The sequence below is a fragment of the Ranitomeya variabilis genome, chromosome 2, assembly GCF_051348905.1.
Source record: "Ranitomeya variabilis isolate aRanVar5 chromosome 2, aRanVar5.hap1, whole genome shotgun sequence".
Lineage (NCBI taxonomy): Eukaryota > Metazoa > Chordata > Amphibia > Anura > Dendrobatidae > Ranitomeya > Ranitomeya variabilis.
Window position 1 is genome coordinate 1,109,953,857 of NC_135233.1, and position 11,376 is coordinate 1,109,965,232.

Consider the following 11,376-nt stretch of genomic DNA (forward strand, 5'->3'; position numbering starts at 1 on the left):
GAGTCGGCTCCTCCCACTATAGGGTCACACAGGAAGACTATGAGACCTGGAGTCGGCTCCTCCCACTATAGGGTCACACAGGAAGACTATGAGACATGGAGTCGGCTCCTCCCACTATAGGGTCACACAGGAAGACTATGAGACCTGGAGTCGGCTCCTCCCACTATAGGGTCACACAGGAAGACTATGAGACCTGGAGTCAGCTCCTCCCACTATAGGGTCACACAGGAAGACTATGAGACATGGAGTCGGCTCCTCCCACTATAGGGTCACACAGGGAGATACATGGTGCTGGCACAGACTTCACTCAAAGATTCTCACATTTATTTAATTCTACATAAAAAATAATCACACCCCGAATATAAAGAGCCGTCAGTCATCCGCTACACCCCACCGAGGTCGCCCTGGGGAGTCGCAATCTTCTGCCGGGATCCCGAGTCTGGAAACGGGAGAAGAAAAAGAGAGAAGTGTGAGCAAATATATGCAGTCACCACTAGAGGGGGCTCCTCACATACAGATGTGTACATATATATACAGTCACCACTAGAGGGGGCTCCTCACATACAGATGTGTATATATATATATAGAGTCACCACTAGAGGGGGCTCCTCACATACAGATGTGTATATACAGTCATATGAAAAAGTTTGGGCACCCCTATTAATCTTAAGCTTAATGTTTTATAAAAATTGTTTTTTTGCAGCAGCAGCTATTTCAGTTTCATATATCTAATAACTGTTGGACACAGTAATGTTTCTGCCTTGAAATGAGGTTTATTGTACTAACAGAAAATGTGCAATTTGCATTCAAACTAAATTTGACCGCTGCATAAGTATGGGCACCCTTATCATTTTCTTGTTTTAAAAGCTCCTACCTACTTTTTACTGACTTACTAAAGCACTTTTTTTGGTTTTGTAACCTCATTGAGCTTTGAACTTCATAGCCAGGTGTATGCAATCATGAGAAAAGCTACTTAAAGTGGTCACTTGCAAGTTGTTCTCCTGTTTGAATCTCCACTGAAGAGTGGCATCATGGGCTCCTCAAAACAACTGTCAAATGATCTGAAAACAAAGATTATTCAACATAGTTGTTCAGGGGAAGGATACAAAAAGCTGTCTCAGAGATTTAACCTGTTAATTTCCACTGTGAGGAACATAGTCAGGAAATGGAAGAACACAGGTACAGTTCCTGTTAAGGCCAGAAGTGGCAGGCCAAGAAAAACATCAGAAAGGCAGAGAAGAAGAATGGTGAGATCAGTCAAGGACAATCCTCAGACCACCTCCAGAGAGCTGCAGCATCAACTTGCTGCAGATGGTGTCACTGTGCATCGGCCAACTATACAACGCACTGTCTTTTTTTGCCGCCATGCATAACGCCTTTTTGTATGACCAAACAACTCAATCTTGGTTTCATCAGTCCACAGGACCTTCTTCCAAAAAGAAATTGGCTTCTCCAAATGTGTTTTTGCATACCTCAGCCGACTCTGTTTGTGGCGTGCTTGCAGAAACGGCTTCTTTTGCATCACTCCCCCATACAGCTTCTCCTTGTGCAAAGTGCGTTGTATAGTTGACCGATGCACAGTGACACCATCTGCAGCAAGTTGATGCTGCAGCTCTCTGGAGGTGGTCTGAGAATTGTCCTTGACTGATCTCACCATTCTTCTTCTTTGCCTTTCTGATGCTTTTCTTGGCCTGCCACTTCTGGCCTTAACAAGAACTGTACCTGTGTTCTTCCATTTCCTTACTATGTTCCTCACAGTGGAAATTGACAGGTTAAATCTCTGAGACAGCTGTTTGTATCCTTCCCCTGAACAACTATGTTGAATAATCTTTGTTTTCAGATCATTTGACAGTTGTTTTGAGGAGCCCATGATGCCACTCTTCAGAGGAGATTCAAACAGGAGAACAACTTGCAAGTGGCCACTTTAAGTAGCTTTTCTCATGATTGCATACACCTGGCTATGAAGTTCAAAGCTCAATGAGCTTACAAAACCAAAAAAGGGCTTTAGTAAGTCAGTAAAAAGTAGGTAGGAGTATTTACAACAAGAAAATGATAAGGGTGCCCATACTTATGCACCTGTCAAATTTTGTTTGCATGCAGATTGCACATTTTCTGTTAGTACAATAAACCTCATTTCAAGGCAGAAACATTACTGTGTCCAACAGTTATTAGATATATGAAACTGAAATAGCTGTTGCAAAAAAAACCTATTTTTATAAAACATTAAGCTTAAGATTAATAGGGGTGCCCAAACTTTTTCATATGACTGTATATATATATATATATGACTGTGTATATATATATATATATACACAGTCACCACTAGAGGGGGCTCCTCACATACAGATGTGTATATATATATACACAGTCACCACTAGAGGGGGCTCCTCACATACAGATGTGTATATATATATATATACAGTCACCACTAGAGGGGGCTCCTCACATACAGATGTGTATATATATATATATACAGTCACCACTAGAGGGAGCTCCTCACATACAGATGTGTATATATATATATACAGTCACCACTAGAGGGGGCTCCTCACATACAGATGTGTATATATATATATACAGTCACCACTAGAGGGAGCTCCTCACATACAGATGTATATATATATATACAGTCACCACTAGAGGGAGCTCCTCACATACAGATGTGTATATATATATACACAGTCACCACTAGAGGGGGCTCCTCACATACAGATGTGTATATATATATATACAGTCACCACTAGAGGGAGCTCCTCACATACAGATGTGTATATATATATACACAGTCACCACTAGAGGGGGCTCCTCACATACAGATGTGTATATATATATATACAGTCACCACTAGAGGGGGCTCCTCACATACAGATGTGTATATATATATATACAGTCACCACTAGAGGGAGCTCCTCACATACAGATGTGTATATATATATATATACAGTCACCACTAGAGGGGGCTCCTCACATACAGATGTGTATATATATACAGTCACCAGTAGAGGGAGCTCCTCACATACAGATGTATATATATATATATATATATATATATATATATATATATATATATATATATATATATATATATATATATATATATATATATATATATATATATATATACAGTCACCACTAGAGGGGGCTCCTCACATACAGATGTGTATATATATATATATATATATATACAGTCACCACTAGAGGGGGCTCCTCACATACAGATGTGTATATATATATATATATACAGTCACCACTAGAGGGGGCTCCTCACATACAGATGTGTATATATATATATATATACAGTCACCACTGGAGGGGGCTCCTCACATACAGATGTATATATATACAGTCACCACTAGAGGGGGCTCCTCACATACAGATGTGTATATATATATACAGTCACCACTGGAGGGGGCTCCTCACATACAGATGTATATATATACAGTCACCACTAGAGGGGGCTCCTCACATACAGATGTGTATATATATATATACAGTCACCACTAGAGGGGGCTCCTCACATACAGATGTGTATATATATATATACAGTCACCACTAGAGGGGGCTCCTCACATACAGATGTATATATATATATATATATATATATATATATATATATATACAGTCACCACTAGAGGGGGCTCCTCACATACAGATGTATATATATACAGTCAGCACTAGAGGGGGCTCCTCACATACAGATGTGTATATATATATATACAGTCACCACTAGAGGGGGCTCCTCACATACAGATGTATATATATATATACAGCCACCACTAGAGGGGGCTCCTCACATACAGATGTGTATATATATATATATACAGTCACCACTAGAGGGGGCTCCTCACATACAGATATATATATATCTCTAATATATAAAGCTGAATGTGTGTGTGTATGTATGTGTGTATGTCCGGGATTGGCATCTGAACCGTCGCAGCTACAGCCACAAAATTTTGCACAGTCACACGTCTGGACCCCGAGAGCGTCATAGGCTATGTTGTGAGGTGAAATTTTAACCCCGCGCTTTCCAATTCACCAAACAATTTTGCCCCTATCTACATAATGGGGAAAAAATGAAAGGAAAAGTGTTGGAGGCAAATTAACAGCTGCCAGATGTGAACAAGGGGGACTTAAAGAATGAGAGCGATGGCGCCAAAGAGTATATACCGTACAGTTGCTAAGGTGGGGCCCCGACATGGGATAATCACCACACCACCACGGGGATATGAACACACACACAAAATGCGCCACACACTACCACGTGCTCGAACACATATACCACCCTCAGCGCACATTTCACCACACATACACCAACCTCGCCACATAAAAGTCGAAACACAAAAGTCGCCGCTCAAAACTCGCCATGCGCAAAACTCTCCACATGCAAAACTCGCCACACGTGCAAAACTCACCTCATGGAAAACTCGCCACACGCAAAACTTGCACACGCGGAAAAATTGCTACATGCACAAAAGTTGCAACACATGCTAAAGTTGCCTCACACAAAACTTGCACATACTCAAAAGGCACCACACATAAAACTCGCCACGCGCAAAACTCGCCATGCGCAAAACTTGCTGCACACAACTTGCTACACTAACCTGTCACATGCAACTCGACACACAAAAAGTTGCTACACACATGTCGCCACACAAAACTCATCTCACAAAAGTCGCTACATGCATGTCGCCACACGCAACTCAACACACACAACTTGACACACGAAACTCGCCCTAAAGCACACACAAGTCTGGTATTATCCTTCAAAAATAAAAATCTGATTAATAAGCTGACAAACTACAAGAGCAACAAATGTACCATATAGGAATCCGGCAGCTGTCAGTCACATGACCAGTCTATTATGTGTATGTGTGAGCTAATATATACTGCCAGGGGGGAGGGCTTACTGTTGGCTGGGGATTTATCAGGCTGCCAATTTAGCTTACAAATACTGAGGTAAAAATACTGACCAAATAACGTGTGAACGAGGTCTAATACAGGAGGAGATGACATACAGATATATACTATATACAGGAGGAGATGACACACAGGTATATACTATTTACAGGGGAGATGACACAGGTATATACTATATGCAGGAGGAGATGACACACAGATATATACTATATACAGGAGAGATGACACACAGGTATATACTATATAGAGGAGGAGATGACATACAGGTACATACTACATACAGCAGGAGATGACATACAGATATATACTATATACAGGAGGAGATGACACACAGGTATATACTATATACAAGGGAGATGACACACAGGTATATACTATATACAGGAGGAGATTACATAAAGGTATATACTATATACAGGGGAGATGACACACAGGTATATACTATATACAGGGGAGATGACACACAGGTATATACTATATACAGGAGGAGATGACACACAGATATATACTATATACAGGAGAGATGACACACAGGTATATACTTTATAGAGGAGGAGATGACATACAGGTACATACTACATACAGCAGGAGATGACATACAGGTATATACTATATACAGAAGGAGATGACACACAGGTATATACTATATACAGGAGCAGATTACCTACAGGTATATAGTATATACAGGAGGAGATGACATACAGGTATATGCTATGTATAGGAGGAGATGACATACAGGTATATACTATATACAGGAGGAGATGACACACAGGTATATACTATATACAGGAGGAGATGACACACAGATATATACTATATACAGGAGAGATGACACACAGGTATATACTATATAGAGGAGGAGATGACATACAGGTACATACTACATACAGGAGGAGATGACATACAGGTATATACTATATACAGGAGGAGATGACACACAGGTATATACTATATACAGGAGCAGATTACCTACAAGTATATACAGGAGGAGATGACATACAGGTATATGCTATGTATAGGAGGAGATGACATACAGGTATATACTATATACAGGAGGAGATGACACACAGATATATACTATATTTAGGTGAGATGACACACAGGTATATACTATATACAGGAGGAGATTACATACAGGTATATACTATATATAGGAGGAGATGACATGCAGGTATATACTATATACAGGGGAGATGACACACAGCAGGTATATACTATATACAGGGGAGATGACATACAGGTATATACTATATACAGGAGATGACATACAGGTGTATACTATATATAAGGGAGATGACAAACATGTATATACTGAGGTGAAAATGAGAGGTGTGAGGTGAAAATGAAAAGGTGTGAGTGCAAAATGAGAGGAGTGAGGGAAAATAGTGGAGTGATTGGAAAATGACAGATGTGAGGTCGAAATGACAAGTGTTAGGGGGGAATGAGAGGAGTGAGGGGGAAAATAAGAGGAGTGAGGGGGAAAATGAGAGGTGTGAGGGAGAAAATGAGAGATGTGAGGGGGAAAATGAAAGATGTGATGGGGAAAATGAGAGGCGTGATGGGAAAATAAGAGAAGTGAGGTGCTATAACTAACCACAGATATTTACTATGCCCAGGCAACGCTGGGCTCTTCAGCTAGTATATATATATATATATATATATATACCTCACATACAGATGTGTATATATATATATACAGTCACTACTAGAGGGGGCTCCTCACATACAGATGTGTATATATATATATATATACAGTCACCACTAGAGGGGGCTCCTCACATACAGATGTGTATATATATATATATATATATACAGTCACCACTAGAGGGGGCTCCTCACATACAGATGTGTGTGTATATATATATATATATATATATATATATATATACAGTCACCACTAGAGGGGGCTCCTCACATACAGATGTGTATATATATATACAGTCACCACTAGAGGGGGCTCCTCACATACAAATGTGTATATACATATACAGTCACCACTAGAGGGGGCTCCTGTTATGATCCTAGTGGCAAGGATCGCAGGTCGGACTAGCTAAGTAACTGAACAGACTACTAGCTTTGGGGAAGTGGTAACTAGATTGACCGCAACCTGATCCTATCCGCAAACAACTATAGGCAGCCGTGGAACGTTACCTAAAAAATCCTAGACGTCTCGTCACGGCCTGAGAAACTGACTATTCCTGGAGGGAAAGTCCTCACTTGCCTCAGTGGAAGACCCCAAAGATATAGAATAGCCCCCCACAAATATTAACGGTGAGTTAAGGGGAAAGCACAAACGCAGAGATGAAATCAGATTTAGCAAATGAGGCCCGCTAATACTAGATAGCAGAAAATAGGAAGGAAACTGCGGTCAATAAAAAACCCTATTCAAAATATCCACGCAGAGATTGCTCGAGCCCCCGCACCAACTAACGGTGCGGGGGAAGCAACTCCGTACCCCAGAGCTTACCAGCAAAAAGAAATCACATGTTAGCAAGCTGGACTAGACTCATCATACACAGAAATCATATTGCAGGCAGATGAGCAAAAAATATTCAAACAGAACTTAGCTTATCCTGAAGAGGCAGAAAACGAGATAATCAGGAGTAATCAGAATAGCACTGAATACATTGACAGCCGGCAACAAGTGGAAGTGAAGCAGAGCTAAATAGGAGCCTCCCTGGTGAATAACGAGGCAGCTGATCCAGCAGACCCGCAGGATAATAAACCAAACCACCAGGGGGAGCCAAAAAACCAAAGTCACACAATACCATCTGTGACCACAAGAGGGAGCCTGAAAACGGAGTTCACAACAGTACCCCCCCCCCTTGAGGAGGGGTCACCGAACCCTCATCAAAACCCCCAGGGCGATCAGAGTGAGCCACATGGAAGGCACGAACCAAATCGGCCGCATGAACATCAGAGGCGACAACCCAGGAATTATCCTCCTGACCATAGCCTTTCCACTTAACCAAATACTGAAGCCTCCGTCTAGAAATACGAGAATCCAAGATCTTCTCCACCACGTATTCCAATTCTCCCTCAACCAGCACAGGGGCAGGAGGCTCAACCGAAGGAACCACAGGCACCACATACCTCCGCAACAATGACCGATGGAACACATTATGAATAGCAAACGATGCCGGGAGGTCCAAACGAAATGACACCGGGTTAAGGACTTCCAAAATCTTATAAGGACCGATAAACCGAGGCTTAAACTTAGGAGAGGAGACCTTCATAGGAACAAAGCGAGAAGACAACCACACCAAATCCCCAACGCGAAGTCGGGGACCCACACAGCGACGGCGGTTGGCAAAGCGCTGAGCCTTCTCTTGTGACAGCTTCAAATTGTCCACCACATGATTCCAAATCTGATGCAACCTATCCACCACAACATCCACTCCAGGACAGTCAGAAGACTCCACCTGACCCGAGGAAAAACGAGGATGAAACCCTGAATTACAAAAAAAAAGGCGAAACCAAAGTAGCAGAACTAGCCCGATTATTAAGGGCAAACTCGGTCAATGGCAAAAAAGTCACCCAGTCGTCCTGATCAGCAGAAACAAAACATCTTAAATAGGTTTCCAAAGTCTGATTAGTGCACTCGGTTTGGCCATTCGTCTGAGGATGGAAGGCCGACGAAAAAGACAAATTAATGCCCATCTTAGCACAAAAGGTCCGCCAAAATCTAGACACAAACTGGGATCCTCTGTCGGAAACAATATTTTCAGGGATCCCGTGCAAACGAACCACATTTTGAAAAAACAGAGGAACCAACTCGGAGGAGGAAGGCAACTTAGGCAAGGGCACCAAATGGACCATTTTAGAAAAACGATCACACACCACCCAAATGACCGACATTCTCTGAGAGACAGGGAGATCTGAAATAAAATCCATGGAAATGTGCGTCCAAGGCCTCTTCGGGACAGGCAAAGGCAACAACAAGCCACTGGCACGAGAACAGCAAGGCTTAGCCCGAGCACAAATTCCACAAGACTGCACAAAGGAACGCACATCCCGCGACAAGGAAGGCCACCAGAAGGACCTAGCCACCAAATCTCTGGTACCAAAAATCCCAGGATGGCCTGCCAACACCGAAGAATGAACCTCGGAAATAACTCTGCTGGTCCATCTATCCGGGACAAACAGTCTCTCCGGTGGACAACGGTCAGGTCTATCCACCTGAAACTCCTGCAGCACTCGTCGCAAATCTGGGGAGATGGCAGACAAAATCACCCCTTCTCTGAGGATACCAGCTGGCTCTGAATCACCAGGAGAGTCAGGCACAAAACTCCTAGAAAGAGCATCAGCCTTCACATTCTTCGAACCAGGCAGGTATGAGACCACGAAATCAAAACGAGAGAAAAACAACGACCAACGAGCCTGTCTAGGATTCAGCCGCTTGGCCGACTCGAGATAAATCAAATTCTTGTAATCAGTCAAGACCACCACACGATGCTTAGCTCCCTCGAGCCAATGTCGCCACTCCTCAAATGCCCACTTCATAGCCAACAACTCCCAATTACCAACATCATAATTCCGCTCGGCAGGCGAAAACTTTCTTGAAAAGAAAGCACATGGCTTCATCACAGAGCCATCAGAGCTTCTCTGCGACAAAACAGCCCCCGCTCCAATCTCAGAAGCATCAACCTCGACCTGGAAAGGAAGGGAGACGTCTGGCTGACGTAAGACCGGAGCCGAAGAAAACCGGCGCTTCAGCTCCCGAAAGGCCTCCACAGCCGCAGGAGACCAATTAGTAACATCAGAACCCTTCTTGGTCAAATCCGTCAATGGCTTAACAACACCAGAAAAATTAGCGATGAAGCGACGGTAAAAATTAGCAAAACAAAAGAACTTCTGAAGACTCTTAACAGATGTAGGCTGAGTCCAGTCATGAATAGCCTGAACCTTGACTGGGTCCATCTCAATAGCAGAAGGAGAAAAAATGAAACCCAAAAAAAAGACCTTCTGGACTCCAAAAAGACATTTTGAGCCCTTCACAAATAAAGCATTGGCACGCAGGACCTGAAACACCATCCTGACCTGCTTAACATGGGACTCCCAATCATCCGAAAAAAACTGAATATCATCCAGATACACAATCATAAATTTATCCAGATATTCGCGGAAGATGTCGTGCATAAAGGACTGAAAGACAGAAGGAGCGTTAGAAAGTCCAAAAGGCATCACCAAGTACTCAAAATGGCCTTCGGGCGTATTAAATGCAGTTTTCCATTCATCACCCTGCTTAATACGCACAAGGTTATACGCACCACGAAGATCTATCTTGGTGAGCCAACTAGACCCCCTAATGCGAGCAAACAGATCAGATAACAATGGCAAAGGATACTGAAATTTGACCGTGATTTTGTTTAGAAGGCGATAATCAATACAAGGTCTCAAGGAACCGTCCCTCTTAGCCACAAAAAAGAACCCCGCACCAAGAGGGGAGGAGGAGGGGCGAATAAGTCCTTTCTCCAAAGACTCCTTTATATAACTCCGCATAGCAGCATGCTCCGGCACTGACAAATTGAAAAGTCGTCCCTTAGGAAACTTACTACCAGGAATCAAATTTATAGCACAATCACAATCCCTATGAGGAGGTAGAGAACTGAGTTTGGGCTCATCAAATACATCCTGGTAATCTGACAAAAACGCAGGGACCTCAGAAGGAGTGGATGAAGCAATTGACACCACAGGAGCGTCGCCATGAATTCCCTGACAACCCCAACTTGACACAGACATTGCTTTCTAATCCAGGACTGGATTATGAGTCTGCAACCATGGCAGGCCCAACACGACAACATCATGCAAATTATGCAATACAAGAAAGCGAATCACCTCCTGATGAACAGGAGTCATGCACATGGTCACTTGTGTCCAGTACTGAGGTTTATTCGTAGCCAATGGTGTAGCATCAATTCCCCTTAGTGGAATAGGGAATTTTAAAGGCTCCAAAACAAAACCACAGCGCCTGGCAAATGAGAAATCCATCAGACTCAGGGCAGCACCTGAATCCACAAAAGCCATAACCGGGTAAGATGACAGGGAACAAATCAGGGTAACAGACAAAATAAACTTAGGCTGTAAAGTACCGATGGTGACAGATTTATCAATCTTTTTTGTGCGCTTAGAGCATGCTGAGATAACATGAGCTGAGTCACCACAGTAAAAGCACAACCCATTTTGCCGTCTATAATTTTGCCGTTCACTTCTGGTCAGAATTCTATCACATTGCATAGACTCAGGTGTCTGTTCAGAAGACACCGCCAAATGGTGCGCAGGTTTGCGCTCCCGCAAACGCCGATCAATCTGAATGGCCAGAGTCATTGACTCATTCAGACCTGCAGGCGTAGGGAACCCCACCATGACATTCTTAATGGCTTCAGAAAGACCTTTTCTGAAATTTGCAGCCAGAGCACACTCATTCCACTGAGTAAGCACCGACCATTTCCGAAA

The 11,376-nt window shown here is 42.9% G+C and overlaps 1 protein-coding gene across 1 annotated transcript in view; it reads right to left on the reverse strand.

Moving 5' to 3' along the window:
* Window positions 1–308: 308 nt before the first annotated feature.
* TRIM54 (tripartite motif containing 54) overlaps window positions 309–11,376 on the reverse strand; it is a 113,282-nt gene continuing 102,214 nt past the window's right edge. Inside the window, exon 10 of the mRNA XM_077291955.1 lies at window positions 309–439. Coding sequence (XP_077148070.1) covers window positions 384–439 — 56 coding nt within the window. The 3' untranslated portion in view covers window positions 309–383. The remainder of the gene's footprint in view (window positions 440–11,376) is intronic.